Source organism: Lissotriton helveticus, chromosome 5_1 (genome assembly GCF_964261635.1).
Source record: "Lissotriton helveticus chromosome 5_1, aLisHel1.1, whole genome shotgun sequence".
Classification (NCBI taxonomy): Eukaryota; Metazoa; Chordata; class Amphibia; order Caudata; family Salamandridae; genus Lissotriton; species Lissotriton helveticus.
Window position 1 is genome coordinate 470,099,423 of NC_136065.1, and position 20,223 is coordinate 470,119,645.

General features: G+C 50.7%; 1 protein-coding gene across 3 annotated transcripts in view; it reads right to left on the reverse strand.

Moving 5' to 3' along the window:
• MTG1 (mitochondrial ribosome associated GTPase 1) overlaps window positions 1-20,223 on the reverse strand; it is a 201,555-nt gene that overhangs the window by 28,380 nt on the left and 152,952 nt on the right. For all 3 annotated transcript variants that reach the window (XM_078642757.1, XM_078642758.1, XM_078642759.1), the window contains one exon: window positions 785-866. In XM_078642757.1, coding sequence (XP_078498883.1) covers window positions 785-866 — 82 coding nt within the window. The remainder of the gene's footprint in view (window positions 1-784; window positions 867-20,223) is intronic.

The window sequence follows — 20,223 nt, forward strand, 5'->3', positions numbered from 1 at the left end:
CTACAACATACCTGGCACCACACCACAGCTCCTATCCGGAAAACGACCTTTACAGCGCGGTCAAAACACAGCAATACATTTACATTGATGTTTTTACATCGCAAGTCGTTACAACGACTTGCGCTGGATGCCGCTCTAGACTAAGGAAAAGTGTGAATTACTATTCCAACACTTTCCCTACTGTTACGTAGGCTGGAGTTGGAATAGTAAATCATACTATTCCTAAGTCCAGCGCAAGTCGTTGTACCGACTTGCTTTGTAAAAACAGAGATGTAATGTACCGCAATCTAAATGATCGCATTGCATCGTCATACATCCCTCCCATCCAGCCCCCATCTGATGTATTTTTTTGTTTTTGGTTTCCAATCTTGTATATTGACGGGGGCCGGACATTTGGTCTTACAAAGGTTGAAATCATTTAATTTTGACAGTTCAAAGTGAACTTTTTTTCAGGCTGTTGCACTATGTTGGACTAATGTTTTACAAACTCCCAATAAAAAAAACGATTTTAAAAAACGAGCCAGGGAATAGACAAGTGAGACAGGATGTGTGATTACAAAAACACAGTAAACCATTTAGGACAACCAGTACAAAGGAATACAGAGAAAAAGTCTGAGTCCATATGAGGGGTGCAGTGACAGAGAGAGGAGAAATGTATAATTCAGTGGCAGAACCTAATTAGCCGACCAAAATCCTGGGGAAGAGTAGGACTCCAAGTAATTGAGATTAATGCACTCAATGAAAGGAGAAGGTATGTGAGACATCTGTGGTTGCTGCCACTCACCCGAACTGCTTGAACTTGTTGAGCGTGTAAAGTAGGTAATCTGCCAGGATCTCCTCTCCCACCAAGTGGTCCAGAATTGTTCCTAAGAGGTGATAATAGAAAGCAGAACCACTTTTAAAAGGAATGTCTGCAAAGTCCTTTCAAGCAACAAACCATGGCAATTTCAGGAGCCGTTCTAGTTGATTGATTTTTGTGATCAAAGAATAACATTTGCAGTATCTATGTGTGGTCACAAGCGTGCACACTCAGCAATTTTTCCAGTGCGAGGAAGCTGGCTCAGAACCAGCTGCATCCCACCTGAAATACAAATATAATGTATAAAAATGACAAATTCAGTTTAACTACGGGCTAATCAACATTAGCAAAACAAAAGTAATGGTTCTGGGTTAAAGGTATTGAGGACATAAGATGATCAACATCCACTATGGTGAAGTCCCTTAGCAAGATCAAGGGGATAGGTTGGAAAAAGGCACTGTAATGTGAGTAGAATTCTGTTTGATCAAATGCTGATAGTTTTCGGAAGGATCCACACGATCAGTGCTCATGAATCCTGTCACGTGACATTTCTCATAAGGCGGGCTGCACAACTTGCACAGAGGAACAGGGAAAGCATTAATACTTCTGTTATTGACTTCAGAAAAGGTCATGAAGAAAAACTAAAACAAGATTTCTTATATATAGAACTCATTTAATTGCTGATTTCTACTGTGTTAAATTAACTTGAAAAATAAATCCAATGTAATAAACTTTTCTAAAAAATCCTTTTGTGAGCTCAGTTTCTGATACAATGCACTTGTAAAGTTCAGTGCAGGTCCACCGTGCAGACTTGCCTGTGCAACTAGCTGCCGCTGTGCAGCCACACTTCAAAAGTACACCATATTACTTAGATGCCACTAGTGGTGCTGTCCATAATAGGGTCCAGCACTGACTGTTCATGTCCATTTTCCACCCTCCTCCCTTCGGATTGGGTAGCTCCTGCTGATGCATGTCACATGTGAACGAGATCGTTGCTTAGTAAACAGCATTCTTTGTATGTTCAAGAAGAGCAGGCTGTGTTAGTGGGATGGCTTCCATTGTCTTGTTTTGCTGACAAAACCATTTCCCTGCGTGCTTCCTTCACTGACTCCAGTTGACTTGTTCTCTGGTACAAGATTACAGTGAAGTGTTCAAGAATTCGGACACTGTCACTCTGAATGTCCACTTCTATGAATGGATTTCAGGCAATGTGGGCAAAAACTGCTGTAACTTCCAGATAAGATTTACAGGTCATCTATCAAGATTTCTCCCCTTTTCCGAGAAACTCAAGGTCAGTGTCACAGCCAGCAAAACTGTGAAACATCGGCAATGCTGTGGAATTCTCCTTTCCAAGGGCTGAGCAATGACAATAATGTGGTTGAAGAAAAAGTCCCTCCCTATACCAAATGCTACCTAGATATTGGCCTTGGAAAACAATTCTTGTAGCTGGTGAAACATTCCAGCCAGAATCACTACTACATCAGTGTCCACAGTGCACACAAAACAAGACACATTGCCTTGTTGCAGAGCATGTTGTGATGCCTCTTCGTGGTTAGAGGCTGGCATCGATAGGTTATTGACTCTGACCTGAATGCTGTCTCCATTTGTTGTCACTACTTCCTTGCATGGGAGGAATTCACTGCTCTCGATCTTTTCAGCCAGGAATGTGAACAACAGTTTGTTGTCAGTTTGCATCGCACAAGAAGTTGTGCACTGCCCTGGAACCTTTCTTCGCTTTCCTTCTCCTCTTTTCTCTCTGGCAGAGTATTTGATGCTGCCTTTGACATACCTGTCCCAGACGATGCCCACCCATCTCAAGCTATTGTGGTACTGAAAATTCTGGACCCGTGCCATAAACATCGTCGTATCATGACGATGTTGATACCAGCAGACCGAGAATGACTAGTATATCATACACAAGCATTTTCTGCATATTCGAGTGACGAAATCACCCTTTAATTCGAGATTCCGTCCTGAACCCTCAGGTTCCATTTTGTATACGGCAGCCATTTTGTGATTGCCCTCACATAGGTTGGTGACTAAGGCCAAAAACGAGTCTGAAGGACACGCACACCTTTGCGGACTTCTGCACGACCTGGGCAAGCTGACTCCACTGCCTGGGGCCAAACCTGTTCGGTCAGTTCCTCTCCCAGTGGCCGATCAAGATTAGTATCAAGGCACAACATGCCATAAACCTTTCATCGCACACAAACCACGCCTAATCTTACACACACCTGTCTCTGTTCCTTACTTTATGACCTGCTTTACGAGGAGGAGGTGCCCGAATTTATTAGGGGTCCGTCGATATCTGATGAAAATGTTGGGCCTTGCCGGGTGATTTACTGTGGGTTGGACAAACTGAAAATAAGCTTGTCATCATGATGCTGCTTTTTTCTTTGTAGTGAAAATATGTGAATGGTCAACTGTAAAACAAGGAATGTTTGCCTGAAGCATAATATTCTGTATAAAAAGAGAAGGCTGGCTTTGTAAGTGTGAGCAGTCTCCTGAGAATATACACCGTGTTGTACTTCTAGGATACCTGTTACTGGCTGCAGCCAATAAATTCGATCTTTGACTTCACCAAGAAGACTCTGTGTTTCTGTAGTCTGGGACAGGAAGGACTCGAAGTCTTAGGGTGTGTTCCCTGGCACCGCTGGGTTCTTAAATACCCAGTACTTCAGTTGGCGCCCAACGTGGGGCGATTTCAGCTGTACCGGTCCAAGCCAGAGGTTCGTGAGGAGCTTCGTGTGAAAATTCTGGAGGAAGGCCAACCACTTCATCGACCCTTGTATGTCGTTCGTGGTCCGAAAGTCTTTGCTGCGAGGTTCCCCGCGTCCCGACGGCTACGAAGGACTGCTGCCCTGACTATCGCCCTGTCTTGGACCCTTTGATGATTTATAGAGCGAAACGATAGACGAGTCTTCTGGTGACGTCATCGATACCTCAGTTAAGTATAAGTGGAGCGTCTCCCAGTCCTTAGTTTGGTTCTTAGTTTGGGTATCCCCTTGGGATCTTTGATTTGGAACTTGCAAGTACCAAAGCCGAGGGACTCGTGTATTCACGAGGCTATCGTATTTCGATAATCCTTTGAAGTTTGAAGCTAGACTAGTGAGCGAAGATGCCTGGTCTTAGCAGACTTGGAAATTTGTTTTGTTTTGGTTGTAATAGGGATTCCCGATTGGAGGACTCGTGTCCGGTTCCTCCAATTGGAACTCCAACTTATGAACTCTATGTGAAACACGGCGTAGGCCCCATCACATATAATGAAATATGGATCCGATACACCAGGAAGGATGGTGTTTTAAAATGGCCCCAATATGGTAGTTTTGACACAGAGATATTGGATAATCTAGAGGCTAGACTTTTCAAGAAGAAAGCCCGGCCGGCGATGTTTGACTCTTTCCGCCTATGGCGAAAGGAAGCCAAACAGAAAGAAATTAAATTAGCTAAAAGGAATAAAAGAGAAAAGGGTATCTCGATAATGCAAGCTGCTATGCAGTATAAAGATGATGAAGAAGAGCAAGCGAGTGAGCAGTTGCACAGGCAACGTAAAATGGCAATCGATAAATGCTATCCAGTTTTGTCACCTCTCCAGCAAGATGTAGCAAAAGAAATTGAGAAAGACCCTTTAATGTTGCATTTATTGAATTCGCCACCCCCCTCTGCGCAGAGTGCTACTGCACCTCCGCAACCTTTAGTTGTGCAACCTCCGATTATTGTGCCTCAGATTCTTCCACAACCGCCAGCTCCTTTTCAGTTGGCTCCTACTGCTACGGCACAGCCTCCTCAAGGGCCGCTGACTTTGCCACCTGCTCCCCCTGTACTTCCTACAACTTTGACTCCTGCACCGACTACCTCTTCTGATGTTCCTCCTGTTACTGCCTCTGCGTCTGCATCTGCATCTGCTTTGCCTCACTCTGTTTTTCCCCCTGTTCTTTCGTTGACTTCTCCTTCTGTTCGGCAGAGAATGACTGATACAGTTGAGAGTCTTCTGTATCCTCTTTTTGGGGCAACAAGTATGACCCCTGTTTCAACACATAAACAGTTGCGTAGTCAAATGCCCGATTCTAGAGAGCAGGAAACATTGAATTATTTGGCACACAAATGGGTTATAGACCCCACAAGATATGAGCTAGATTCCGTTATGGATATCTACCATCAGTGGGAAGCTCCGAAGCAGAGATACGTTTTCGAGAAAATGTGTGTTTTTCTTTGTGAGGAATTGGAGGAAAATGATTTAGAATGCAATCCGCCTGAGCTGTGTCGTGTACGGTACGAGTTTGCAAAAGGCACAATTGTGGGCTCCGATGTTGAAAAAGCAGTTGCGACATTGTTGTCGTTTAGGTGTGAGGGTGTTTCTCGGTCATTATTTGAACATGACCCCTCTGCTAGGAGAAAAGCGCGACAATATCCGATGAGAGAAGTTCCCCCAGTTTGGAAAGAAGGGGATCTAGCAGCTAAACCTCCTATTTAGCCTCATTTTCAGCGTGTTTGGGTACATGTTCCTAGACATGTTGTTTGGAAATGTGGTTCCACAGCCTTTGTGGGGATTGATTCGTCATACAGACCATGCGCCGGAGTTAGGTGATACATGGGCTAATATTGCTACTGCAGATGGCCGACAAGTTGGTGGTGCTAAACCTGAGCCTTGAGTTGCAGACCTCCCTGGTAAAATTGTTACGTACATGAAGACGTTAATGCCTGCTATGCGAGTGAATTGGGACAAATTGTCTGCATGTAAGCAGAAGAAAGAGGAAACCGTGTCTGATTTCTTCACCAGGTTTGAGGAGACATTTATCGACCACAGTGGTCAAGATATGAGTACAGAAGGTGGTCAATGGTTGTTCGTTGACAAGTTCGTACATAATTTGCTTCCTGACTTGTGTAAAAAAATCGAAAGACTCAGAGAGTTCTTGGGCCGTTTCCTCATCAGCACAGATATTGGCTACTGCACAGTATTATGAAAATAGAGATAAGGACGAAAAAGATAGAGTAGAAAACAAAACTAAAGAGTTAAAAACGAAGGTTCTTTTACAGCAAGCTTATCCGCCTCGTGGTGGCCAGCGCGATTTTCAGCAACCTCAGCAGTTTCAGAGAAACTCGCAAAGGTTCGAGTTTTCTCAACCACGTTTTCCTGTAGGCCCTAATCAGTGTGCATATTGTAAAGAAGAAGGTAATTTTAAAAGTAGTTGCCCTGCTTTGTTACAACGTATGAATGGTGTTTCTAGCGCAAGAGGTCGAGGTGTTCCACAAGCATCTAGAGGTAGAGGACATGGAAATTTCCCCCAGAACGCACGCTCCTTTCCACCTCAGAATTCAATGAATAGTTTTGATCAGCAGAATAACACGTCTGGTAGGACGCCTCAGTACTATGCTGATGACTACTATGCGGAAGATGAGAATATGGAAGGTAATGATTGGTAGGACAGCCATAGACAAAGAGAGGGAGTTGTTTCAGTTCCAGTAGATCAGAGTGGACCTTATGTTGAGGTGATTACATCAGGTGTGTCAGAGCCTTTTCTGTTGGATACTGGTGCTACAAAGAGTTCTATTATGCACTCTAAACTCCCTGGCGCACCTTTGTCTGGCGAAATGAATGTTTCAGTAGGTTTTTCTGGCGCCCCGGTTAGGAACCCGATTTCTAGTCCTATGTCCCTTTCTGTTGGACCTTGTGAATTAGAAGCACCCCTCATTTTGACGACAGGTTGTGGTGAGAACTTGTTAGGTTTGGATCGGTTGAAAAGATTGTATGCAACTTTGTATTGTTCTCCTTCAGGAGTACAACTTACACTGGGTAAGAAAGTGGCCTCCCCAATGTATTTGTCGAAGGATAAACTTCCGACAGAATTGTCTCTTCTTCCTGATATTCTTTGGGCCACTGGTCCTAATGATGTGGGTCTTTTGGAAATACCGCCATATGTTGTGACATTAAGAGCGAATGTTAAAATGCCACGTATTCCCCAATACAAGATCTCTAGTGAAGGTGAAAAAGCGTTGCTAGCGATCATTTATGATTTGATTAAAAAAGATGTAATTGAGGAGACAAGAAGCAACGTTTGCAATAGCCCGGTTTTGCCCGTTTTGAAGCGTACTGACCCTTCTCAGCCACCTGTTTACAGGTTTGTGATTGATCTTAGAGAGGTGAACAAAATCGTTGTAGTTATCAAGAAGAGGAGAGGGTGATCAATAGATCCGCAGGGCACTCGTTACCACTCAAACAAGTGGAAGGTCCAGTATCAGCCTGTGCCCCCACCAAGTCAATGTAAACAAAAAGGGTAGCTGAACCGTTCCTGGTAGAGAAGAAGCTGTGTATTAGGCGTGACCATGGGTCTCTTTGACGGAGATCTTTTCTTTCAGCAGCCTTATGGTGAAGTGCGGGTATGTGGGCAATGGAGTAAGAGAACTAGAAGGTGATTAAAATGTAGTAGGGGGTACCAAAAAGTACTACTTTATTCTCCGTCAAAGAGCCCCTCTTTGAGGTGAGCCCGTCGGGGATTGCACCGCCTCCCCGACGAGGAGCAACGCCGATGATGAAGCATGACACCCATCCGGGTGTGTGAGGCAAATATTTCCAACAAAATGGATGCCCAAGGGTGCCACATACACACCCATGGTCACGCCTAATACACAGCTTCTTCTCTACCACAAAATCGTTGTGCCACAATTTCCAGTCGTTCCTGATATCACTGCCCTATTGACTATGATTCCAGCTTCTGGAACTTGGTTCTCGGTGATTGGCTTGAAGAATGCTTTCTTCAGCATCCCGATTGCCGAGGAGAGCAGGGATATTTTCGGCTTCTGTTTAGGAGGACGAAGCTTCCGGTTCAAACGCGCTCCCCAGGGCTATTGTGAGAGTCCATCGATATATAGTCAGGCTTTAAAAACACAGCTTGACACAATTGTTTTACCTGATGGCGCTACCCTTATTCAGTATGTTGACGATTTACTAATCGCTGCAGATACTGAGGAAATTTGCAAAGAAGCAACGTTGTCATTGTTGCGTCATTTGTCTGATTTACATCACAAAGTGTCGCTTTCAAAGTTACAATATTGACGACAAGAAGTGACCTACTTAGGTCATCTCTTGTCGAAGGAGGGAAGGAAACTGACCCCATAAAGAATTCAGGCAATTGCAAAATTGAGTGTGCCAAGGACACAGAGAGAAGTGCGCGCTTTCTTAGGCATTACATCCTATTGCAGACAATGGATACCGAATTTTTCTTTACTGGCCAAACCCTTGGGGGCATTGACCTGTAAAGATACACCGAATCCCCTTCCATGGTCTGAAGATTGTCAGGAAAGTTTTTTCGAATTGCGTGATGCATTGTGTTCGGCTCCTGTGTTGGGTACCCCCGACTACAGTAAACCTTTTACACTGTATGTCCATGAGAAAGAAGGTTGTGCATTGTCAGTGTTGACAAAGTCTTTTGGGGACAAGCAACGTCCATGCGCGTATTTTTCGTCGACTTTGGATCCGGTAGCTAGAGCGTTGCCGAGTTGTTTGAGAGCCACAGCGGCAGCAGCTGTTTCTATTCGGCAGTCTGCTGGGTTAGTGATGAATAATATGTTGATTGTAATGGTTCCACATGCAGTGGACATTTTGTTAAACAGGACCAAGACACAGCACTTAACTAGTCTAGTCTAGTCTAGTCTGGATATTTGTATTGCGCAACATATCACATCCCAAGGGAGTCTCATGGCGCATGCGGGCAGTCCTGGAAGGAAAAGATGAGTCTGAATGGGATTTTAACTAAAGAGCCATGTTTTCAATTTTTTGCGAAAACTCATGAGTTCAGTAGTTGTGCGTATGTCTAGGGGGAGTTTGTTCCATAGGGATGGCGCCATAAAGGAAACTAGTGCTCGATTGTCAGGTTATGAGTTGACATTTTTAGCGAGTCATGTGCACATAAAAAGATGCAACACGTTGAATACAGCTACGTTGTTGACGATTGTAGCAGAAACAGATGTTTTTGAACAGCATGATTGTTTTCTTAAAACAGAGGAAGAAACGAAAGGGAGAGTAGACCTCAGAGACACTCCTCTTGTTGAGTGTGATGGTACCTTATGGGTGGATGGTTCATGCTTCAAGCTTCCGAATGGTGATACGACTGCAGCATACGCTGTTACGACTTTGCATACGATTGTTGAAGCTGCACGTATCCCACATAATTCAGCTCAAGCAGCAGAGTTGATTGCACTTACAAGAGCGTGTGTGTTGTCAAAATGAATGAAAGTGACTATATATACTGACAGCCAGTATGCATTTGGTGTGGCCCATAGTTTTGGACGATTGTGGAAAGAACGTGGGTTCCTGACTTCGCATGGAGCCAAGATTCAGCATGGTCAGTTGGTGAATGAGCTTCTCGAGTCACTTACGTTGCCCTTGCAAGTTGCGATTGTAAAATGCAGTGCACACAAGAAGGTGACTGATGATGTTGGTCGTGGAAATGCATTTGCTGATGAAGTCGCAAAAGAAACAGCGAGGGATGTGATGAGCCGAATGTATGTTGCAGGCCCTGCGAGATGGGTTGGTGACATTGGAATGTGTGAGGATACGATAGAGAGTGTGAAATCTATTCAAGCTGAAGCTACAGAGAAAGATTTGAGTCTGTGGAGAGAGAGTACGGGTAAATTGGATGCAAATGGTTGTTGGATTGAATTGTCAGAACTTCAGCGATGGTTATTACCCGATGCATATGTGCTTGCAGTGGTTACAATGGCCCATGGAATGGCTCACATCAGTGTGAAAGGGATTTGTAAGTTGTTGGCTGCAGTATGGCAAAATGCTAGAATTCCTAAGTGTGCAGAGAATGTGGTCAAGAATTGCATGGTGTGCTTGAAATACAATCCTGGTAGTGGAACCCCAACTCCAGCTGGTCATTTTGCGCCTCCAACGTATCCGTTCGAGGTTTTGCAGCTGGATTTCAACCACATGGAAAGGTGCAACAATTTGAAATACGTACTCGTTGTTGTTTGTGACTTTTCAAGATGGGTAGAAGCATATCCCCTGAAGGACAACACTGCCATGTCCACAGCTAAAGCCCTTGTCAAAGAGTTCTTCCCTAGGTTTGGAATGCCGAGAATGGTCTGGAGTGACAATGAAAGTGAATTTGTGGGTCGAGTGATGAAGAAAGTATGTGAAGGGCTAGGTATCCAGGAAAAATTCCACGCTGCAAATCACCCCCAATCAGCTGGACTAGTAGAGTGCTATAATGGCACGCTAAAACTAAAATTGGCCAAAATCCAAGCGAGCTCTGGCCTTAAATGGCCTGACGCTCTGCCTTTGGCACTCCTATCAACCAGAATGACTGTGCATTCGCGAGTGGGACTTAGTCCCTATGAAATTGTGTTCGGCCGTCCGGCCAACATATGGGGAGTGCCTAGGCCGACAAAATTCTGTGAGATCGAACACCCTGTACTGCTTGATTATTTGTATGAATTGACGGCTAAATTGCGTGTTTTACACCAACAGGTTCACGATACTCTGCCTCAGGTCTCTGAAGCTCCAGGACATCCTATTACTCCTGGATCCTGGGTGTTGGTCAAGAATTTTCAGCAGACAAAGAATGACCAGCCCCGTTGGACCGGCCCCCACCTAGTTCTTCTCTCAACGAGATCAGCCGTTCGAGTGGAAGGAAAGAAAAACTGGATCCACGGCTGTTGGACAGGCCGCATGGTCGGGCTGCCCCCCCTCCCCGCAGTAGGACCTGGACCCTGGCTCTCCCTGCATCCCCAGCCAGAGTCCCTAAACGACCACCCGAAGTACCCTGCAATCCCTCCACTACAAGACACCAGCCCCGGACCCAGCTGGCCCGGGTCACCATCCACACCACGACATCGAACCGGCCGCCATCTTGGGGCACTGCAGCACGAGGCCGCGTGGCCTCAACTCGACCCTAACCCTGGGCCCGGCCGGCCCCGACATCGGGGCACCAACCTCCCCCCAGGAGGCAGAGTGACCACTTGGCAAATCAATGGGAGAAGGAATCGTCAACGGCTCCCCTCCGCCAGGTGTCGATCACCCCCGGCCGCCCTGGGCGCTGGCTCCACCCCCCTGCTGGGTGTCTGGACTCCCTCATCCCGGACCTCCCGGCCCCCAGGCGCGAGGGTCCGGACATCAAAGGGGACCAGACCTATAACTGGGGCAGTGCCAGACCAGGAAGGCAGTTGTATCCTGGAGTCGAGAGACCCGAGAAGAACTCATCCGTGACTGGCCTGCTGGCGCTGCCGCGGCCCTCTGCCTCGTGAAACCATCGTCTTGGCCTGCTGGCGCTGCCGCGGCCCTCTGCCTAGGGAAACCATCTTGGCCTGCTGGCGCTGCCGCGGCCCTCTGCCTCGTGAAACCATCGACTTGGCCTGCTGGCGCTGCCGCGGCCCTCTGCCTTGTGAGACTACCATCTTGGCCTGCTGGCGCTGCCGCGGCCCTCTGCCTCGTGAAACCATCGACTTGGCCTGCTGGCGCTGCCGCGCCCCTCTGCCTTGTAAGACTACCATCTTGGCCTGCTGGCGCTGCCGCGGCCCGATCCACAGACCCTCCAGCTCGAGGATTGTGAGCTCGCCCCTTACCACTACCTGTACCGATCCGGTACCAAGACTGTCCCGCTACCCCCTTTCCCTACAGAGACTAGAAGTGAGAGGACCCCCGGGTCCGAGATATCCTGTATCGCTGATATCCTTGCCTTAAGAACCTTATATAAAGCATTGAACTCGACTTGGTGTGGTGCCTGTTTGTGGGGAGGGAGGTAACTTGTCTGTACGATCACCGGAGACGGTCCCCCTCGGGGATCTCTCCCTCAGTACCCGGCCGACCCTCAGGGTCCCCGTCTAACATTGGTGGCCAGCGACGGGATCCGAACCTACGCATAATCGTACAGAAAGTCACCCGACCCACGACACACGACCACCATGACAACAGAGAGCGGAACAACGGAGAAATTCCAGATGGAAAAATTGGAAGACTACAACCACCGAGAACTGAAGCAATATTGCATGGAACTTGGTCTCCCAACCACGGGTCTGAGTACGAAGGAAGACTTCAAACGAGCCCTAGAAGCCTGGGCGGAAACGGGTACGGCCGTACCCCGAACACAAACGACCGAAACGAGCCCCGCACCAACTAAAGAAAGAGCGGGTCTCTCCCTGGAAGAGATCCGAGAAAGAGAAAAAACCAGACTCCACGAATTAGAACTAGCCCGACTTCGCTTGGATGGAGAACTCAAGCTGGCCGAACAAAAAATAACCCTGGAACACTTACGGCTCAAGGAAGAGCGAGAAGACAAGCAAAGACAGAGAGAGCTAGAGGAAAAGAAACTAGAATACGAACATGAGCGCGATCTCAAAGCACTGGAGATCCAGAAACAGAATAAAGACCTCGGGCTCCCCGAACGACCGACCCCGTCTGCCTCGACCGAACCCAAGGTTCACATCCCCAAAGATGTCATCCGGGAATACCACAAGAACGATGATATACAGCAGTGGTTTAAAGCCTATGAGGTGGCAATGACCTCCCACCGGATTCCCCGAAGCGATTGGGGAGCCGGATTATGGGGGAGGTTTGTCAACGAAGGGCGGGACGCCCTGCTGCAACTCCCGGACCAGCTGATGACCTCCTACGACCACATGAAGGCCGCCCTCCTCACTCGATACGGGCTCACACCTGAGATGTACCGCCAACGGTTCCGCGACTGCAAACGGATTCCGGGTACAACTTGGGTGGAGTACGTGAACTTTTTTAGCCGAGCCTTCGAGGGGTGGATCAAGGGCAACAAAGTAACCACCTACGAACAACTCTTTGACCTTATCGTATGGGAACACCTGTCGAACAACTGCTTCGTGGAGCTCCGGCAACACCTCCTGGACAGTAAGCTAACCGACCCTCGACAACTCGCCGTCGAAGCCGACCGGTGGGAAAGCACCCGAGTTGGCCGGAACGCACCCAGCGAATTATCCAGACCGTATCGCCCCCGAGGGGGAGGAGGGAGTCAGGGTCGGGGGAGAGACCCCGGCCCCTCGTCACCCCCCAGAAACCCCTCGACCCCGGTTGGCCGAGGAAGCCCTGCCGTCCGGGCCGGTTTCCGGGCCAACATTACGTGCCACAGGTGCCAGCGACCCGGCCACTACGCCAGTGATCCCAACTGCCCAAAGAATCCGAACACTACCCCCCGCCAAGTTGCAGCGGCGGCCCTAGGGGAAGAACTAATCCCGGAGGACCAAGAAGAGTACGAGGCCGATCCCTCTGAATGGGCACCCGCCGCCATGGCACTGGTCTGCTTAGGGGAGAGAGACATGATTCCGCGGGCCCCCCTTCCCGCCAACACCCAGAAGTACGGTCAATGGGTCAACATTAATGGCCGCCGGGCGGAAGCCCTCCGCGACACCGGGGCCAGTGTAACGGCGGTCCGACGCCACCTCGTCACTCCCGACCAAATCTTGCCGAACATTCTTTGCCCTGTCCGATCAGCCGACAACTCCGAAAGCCTATGCCACATGGCCTGCGTCCCCTTCGAGTGGGGAGGAGTAACAGGGATGTTAAAAGTAACTGTCCGCGATGATGCCCCCGTGGACTGCCTCCTAGGAAACGACCTTGAAAGCTCTCCATGGGCAGCTGTCGAACGGAGGGAGCACCTGGGGATGCTTGGCCTCCCCGAATGGGTCTGCGTCACGACCCGGTCCATGACCGCCCGCGCGGTCCCAAGCCCAGAAGAGCCCGAGTGGCCAGAACCTCCTCCCGCGCTCATCCCAGAGGAGGCCACCCCAGGAGCCAGTCCATTGACCCAAACCGAAGAAGGATCCGACCAGCTTCGGGGCGTCCCTGACCTGGCACAATGACGGCAGGAGGGAGGCCCCACGCAGGAACAATTCCGGGCCGAACAGAAAACCTGTCCCTCTCTCGAAGGACTCCGGCAGCAAGCCCTGGCCCAGAGCACCGGGGATACCTCGGGGGCCCACTGGATCTACTGGGACCAAGACCTGCTCTACAGCGAGCAGAAAGTGGCGGAACTAGGGGCCAGTCGGGTGCTGGTGGTGCCCCTTCGCTTCCGAGACTTCCTCCTGAACTTAGCCCACGATGTCCCCCTTGCCGGACACCTGGGGCAGGATAAAACCTACGACCGCCTGGTGACCCATTTTTTCTGGCCCCACATGCGAAAGGATGTCACCAACCACTGCAAGGCCTGCCCCACCTGCCAGGCCAGCGGAAAAAGTGGCCGAAAAATCAAAGCACCATTGCAACCCTTTCCTGTCGTCACCACCCCGTTTGAACGAGTGGGAATAGACATCGTGGGGCCCCTCGACCCTCGAACAGCCCAAGGACACCGGTTCATCCTGGTCCTCGTAGACCACGCCACTCGCTATCCCGAGGCCATCCCTCTTCGGACGGTGACGGCCCCCGTGGTGGGCCGGGCCCTGATGGGGATCTTCTCCCGGGTGGGGTTCCCCCGGGAGGTCGTCAGTGACAGGGGCACGAACTTTATCTCCAGATATATGAAGTCTCTTTGGCAACAATGCGGGGTCACCTACAAATTCACGACCCCCTATCACCCGCAAGGAAACGGACTGGTCGAGAGGTTCAACCGCACCCTCAAGGGGATGATTATGGGCCTAGAAGAACCCCTTCGACGCCAGTGGGACGTGCTACTTCCCTGCCTCCTGTTTGCCTATCGGGAGGTCCCGCAGAAGTCCCTCGGCTTCAGCCCATTCGAACTCCTGTACGGGCACCCCGTCCGGGGCCCCCTCAGCCTAGTCAAGGAAGGTTGGGAGCAGCCTCCCCAGAAAACTCCCCCGGACATCTACAGGTACCTCCTGGCTCTCCGCAACCAGACCCGGCAGTTCCGAGACACCGCCAAAGCCAATCTCGAGGCCAGTCAGGAGGACATGAAGAGGTGGTACGATCAGCACGCGTCCTCCATTGAGTTCGAACCGGGACAACAGGTCTGGGTGATGTCCCCGGTTGAACCCTGTGCACTCCAAGACCGATGGTCCGGGCCCTTCAAGGTAATCGAACGCAAAGGGCCCGTCACCTATTTAATCGACATGGAGACTGCCCGGAACCCCCTACGGGTCCTCCATGCCAACAGGCTAAAACCCCATTTTGTGCGATCCGAGCTCAGCCTCCTGATGGCTACCGATAATGGGACAGAAGAAGACTCCGAACCCCTTCCGGACTTACTGAGGGCCTTCGAGCAGGATGGCTCAGTGGAAGGGGTCCGGCTCTCCGAGGCCCTGTCCCCGGAGCAACGCCAAGACTGCCAAACGCTCCTGAGGCGGTTCGCCTCCCTGTTTTCCCTCACCCCCGGAGTCACCCCCTGGTGCCTCCACGATGTGGACACCGGGGACAGCCCTCCTATCCGACACCGGGCATACCGCGTACCAGACCGGGTACGAGCCTGCATCCAGACCGAGGTGTCCAAAATGCTGACCCTGGGAGTGATCGAACCCTCAGACAGCCCCTGGGCAAGCCCAGTCGTCCTGGTTCCCAAGGCGGCCGCCCCGGGCGTTGCCCCGGAGCTCCGGTTCTGCGTGGACTATCGGGGGCTGAATGCAGTTACCAGGACCGACGCTCATCCCATCCCCCGGGCCGACGAGCTAATTGACCGGATGGGGGCCGCCCGCTACCTGAGCATCTTCGACCTAACAGCGGGCTACTGGCAGATCGGCCTCACCCCTCGGGCCCAAGAACGATCCGCCTTCTCTACCCCAGACGGGCACTACCACTTTAAAGTCATGCCCTTCGGCATGAAAAACGCCCCGGCAACGTTCCAACGGCTGGTGAACCAGGTACTGGCGGGCCTGGAAGACTTCAGCGCCGCCTACCTGGACGACATTGCTGTGTACAGCCACCAGTGGACCGACCACCTCCGCCACCTGCGGGAGGTTCTACACGCCCTCCAGCAAGCCGGGCTCACCATCAAGGCCAGCAAGTGCCAGGTTGGCCAAGGGTCCGTGACCTACCTGGGACACCAAGTGGGAAGCGGGCTAGTGGCTCCTCTCCAACTCAAGATTGCTGCCATCCAGGCCTGGCAACCCCCTACGACCCAAACGGAGGTCCGGGCCTTCCTGGGGCTCACCGGATACTACCGGCGGTTCGTGAAGGACTATGGCAGCATCGTGGGGCCCCTCACAGAGCTCACCTCCAAAAAGGGCCCCAAAACCGTCAACTGGACCCTGGACTGCCAATCGGCCTTCGAGAAACTAAAGACCGCCATGTGCACGGCCCCCGTGCTCCAGGCTCCCGACTACAGCCGGGAATTCATTGTGCAGACGGACGCCTCCGATCATGGTGTGGGGGCCGTCCTCTCCCAACTCAACGCCGAAGGGGTCGACCATCCGGTGGTCTTCATCAGCAGACGCCTCTTGCCCCGAGAACAGCGCTGGAGCACCATTGAGAGAGAGGCCTTCGCCGTAGTCTGGGCACTCAAGAAGCTCCGGCCGTACCTCTTCGGCACCCACTTCCGGGTGCAAACAGACCACCGACCCCTGCAATGGCTGATGCAAATGCGGGGGGAAAACCCGAAGCTGTTGCGCTGGTCCATCTCCCTGCAGGGGATGGACTTCACGGTGGAACATCGTCCAGGCCAGGACCACGCCAACGCCGACGGCCTGTCACGCTTTTTCCGCCTCAGCGAGGAGAGTCCCCAGGAAGATGGCTGACTCTCCCCGCCTTCAGCTGGGGGGGACGCATGTTGGACAGGCCGCATGGTCGGGCTGCCCCCCCTCCCCGCAGTAGGACCTGGACCCTGGCTCTCCCTGCATCCCCAGCCAGAGTCCCTAAACGACCACCCGAAGTACCCTGCAATCCCTCCACTACAAGACACCAGCCCCGGACCCAGCTGGCCCGGGTCACCATCCACACCACGACATCGAACCGGCCGCCATCTTGGGGCACTGCAGCACGAGGCCGCGTGGCCTCAACTCGACCCTAACCCTGGGCCCGGCCGGCCCCGACATCGGGGCACCAACCTCCCCCCAGGAGGCAGAGTGACCACTTGGCAAATCAATGGGAGAAGGAATCGTCAACGGCTCCCCTCCGCCAGGTGTCGATCACCCCCGGCCGCCCTGGGCGCTGGCTCCACCCCCCTGCTGGGTGTCTGGACTCCCTCATCCCGGACCTCCCGGCCCCCAGGCGCGAGGGTCCGGACATCAAAGGGGACCAGACCTATAACTGGGGCAGTGCCAGACCAGGAAGGCAGTTGTATCCTGGAGTCGAGAGACCCGAGAAGAACTCATCCGTGACTGGCCTGCTGGCACTGCCGCGGCCCTCTGCCTCGTGAAACCATCGTCTTGGCCTGCTGGCGCTGCCGCGGCCCTCTGCCTAGTGAAACCATCTTGGCCTGCTGGCGCTGCCGCGGCCCTCTGCCTCGTGAAACCATCGACTTGGCCTGCTGGCGCTGCCGCGGCCCTCTGCCTTGTGAGACTACCATCTTGGCCTGCTGGCGCTGCCGCGGCCCTCTGCCTCGTGAAACCATCGACTTGGCCTGCTGGCGCTGCCGCGGCCCTCTGCCTTGTAAGACTACCATCTTGGCCTGCTGGCGCTGCCGCGGCCCGATCCACAGACCCTCCAGCTCGAGGATTGTGAGCTCGCCCCTTACCACTACCTGTACCGATCCGGTACCAAGACTGTCCCGCTACCCCCTTTCCCTACAGAGACTAGAAGTGAGAGGACCCCCGGGTCCGAGATATCCTGTATCGCTGATATCCTTGCCTTAAGAACCTTATATAAAGCATTGAACTCGACTTGGTGTGGTGCCTGTTTGTGGGGAGGGAGGTAACTTGTCTGTACGATCACCGGAGACGGTCCCCCTCGGGGATCTCTCCCTCAGTACCCGGCCGACCCTCAGGGTCCCCGTCTAACAACGGCGTACACTGCAAGAGGGTCCCTTTGCCTCTGCCGTACGACCGATGGGTCCAGGAGGGTGTTGCTGACTCCGAGACTGAGACTGTGCCCCGTTTTCTGCCTTTCAGCGATGCACGTGTAAAAGGAACAATTTCTGGAAGTGAAAGTGACAATATTTTGCAAGAGGCTGTGCCACCGTCAATCCGATTGGACACTACAGAGCCTGAACCCTTGTTCCAAGACCAGACATTACCTGGAAAAAGACGCTATAACCTGAGGCCGAGAACTATGGACTAATAAAAAAAATTCCTTTCCTTTGCTATTTTTGAAAGTGCAGCTCTCTCATCTGAGAAACTTTTTTATTTTTGTTTTTCGAACCACCATCCGGGTTCAGCTGTAGGGTCGCGGTTGCCGAAGTCTTTGGAGTGCAGCCAAAGACGTTAGGTCAACGGTTCTGGTTGGTCTAAGGGAGTTGCCCTGGACTGACAGAAGCATTCCTTAGCATAGAACACCCTACCATCGCGAGCAGCAATTAGAGAGGATGGAGTTTTTCGAGATGGAGAGATCTGCCATAGAGATGAACTTTAAAGCTAAAATATGTAGAATGATGACCAAGAAAAGCTTTTTGATATTATGCATTTTTATGTTGTTCAGTGTAATGATGTTTTTAATAGGATATGTTTTATTCTCTTTTCGAGTGACATTTGCACCCACTACACAGCCCATACCTCCTCCCTCTACTGTTTCCTCACATTCTTTTCACCCTTTTCCTGAACAGGAGTCCGTTAGGAGATTAGAGTTTATTAATAACTCCTTCGTTCAGCTTTTGCACCAACACCAATTAGTAATGAACACGACTAACTGTTGGGTGTGTGGTCTTATGCCTCACACAACGGATAAAGGTATCCCTTATCTGGTCCTGCCTTTCAGCCATAATGGTTCTGTGTGGGCATACAGAACGATGTTCATTTATGCACATGAAGTCCACCCCCCACCGTTCTGAAAAAGATAATCCAAAGAATAGTGCTCTAGTTAAGGGTATAGTAGATATGATTAGGGAAGATACTTCCTATGAGACTATCCAGAGAGATGAGACACTAGCATATATCGGATGGAACGTGACTGGATATGGAGTTACTCTGAGTGAAAAACAGCGAGCTAAGAGATCCTCCCCGATTTGGATTGTACCCCATCAGGGTCACCTATGTCTGCAAGGTAATGGCAAGAATCCCAGAGCTCAGTTAGGAAAAAGTATCTGCACTGAAACATATGTCTTTGCATCTCGGACTTCCCCTTCATTCCTAGCAGCTAAGGGTACCTATTTCATCTGTCATGATAGAGCCTACACATGGTTGCCCCCTGACTTCTCGGGCACATGTTTTGTTTCATTCCTGTTGCCTCCCACCTACACAGCTGCGGCAGATTACCATAAGACAAGGATAGTTAGAGGCGTCTTCAGTAAAGAAGACACTGCAGGACAAGAATTTGGAGACTTCTTTAAGGGTTTTCTGCCGTTTTGGGGACCTATGGTTAACAGTAGGAACATAAGGCAATTGACGAGAGTGGTTGAATCCACCGTAGTTGAAACTGGCGGTGCCCTTAGTAACTTGACTGCTGAGCTCCAGTCGGATCGCCTTATGACCCTTCAGAACAGGGTCGCGTTAGACGTCATACTTGCAGACCGAGGTGGGGTATGTAAAGTGATCCAATCGAGTTGCTGTGTTTTCATTCCAGATAACGCTCCAACAGTGTACCAGGCCATCTCCAAACTACATATGATCTCTGAATCCATTCATGTGGATAAAGGAGATTGGTCGTTGATAGGGTGGTTCTGGGAACTGTTATCAGCCTGGGGATGGAAGATTCTGATGGTCATTGGGATGATCTTAGCCATTCTTTTCCTGTTCTGTCTGTGCGAACAGTGTGCTCCTGCTATATGTGGCCTCTGTGCTACATCGTGTGTAAGGAAACCTGTATCGAGGGACGAGCTAAGTAATAGGATGATGCTACAGCAACATCTCAATGACTTTATGAATATAGACCTGGACTCAGATTAGCATGAGTATAGGTTATTGCCTATGTAAGGGCAAAAGGAGGGTCTGTGGTACTGAAAATTCTGGACCCGTGCCATAAACATCGTCGTATCATGACGATGTTGATACCAGCAGACCGAGAATGACTAGTATATCATACACAAGCATTTTCGGCATATTCGAGTGACGAAATCACCCTTTAATTCGAGATTCCGTCCTGAACTCTCAGGTTCCATTTTGTATACGGCAGCCATTTTGTGATTGCCCTCACATAGGCCGGTGACTAAGGCCAAAAACGAGTCTGAAGGGAGTCCTGACACCGTCAGTTAAGAAGGAGGTGCAAAACAGCAGCACCATCGAACACTTTCACATCAAAGGAAGTTGGCACATCTGTCTCAGCTGTTTCTTCTAAAGACACCAGCGCAGGTGCATTATGCCGAATATTTGACTCCGTTGATAGCTCTCCTTTATCTCGTTCTTCCAAGCTGACCAACAATGCAATTGCATCTTCGATGTCATTAAATTCAAGTAGGTTTTGGGCTTTTTTCTATGATGTCTTC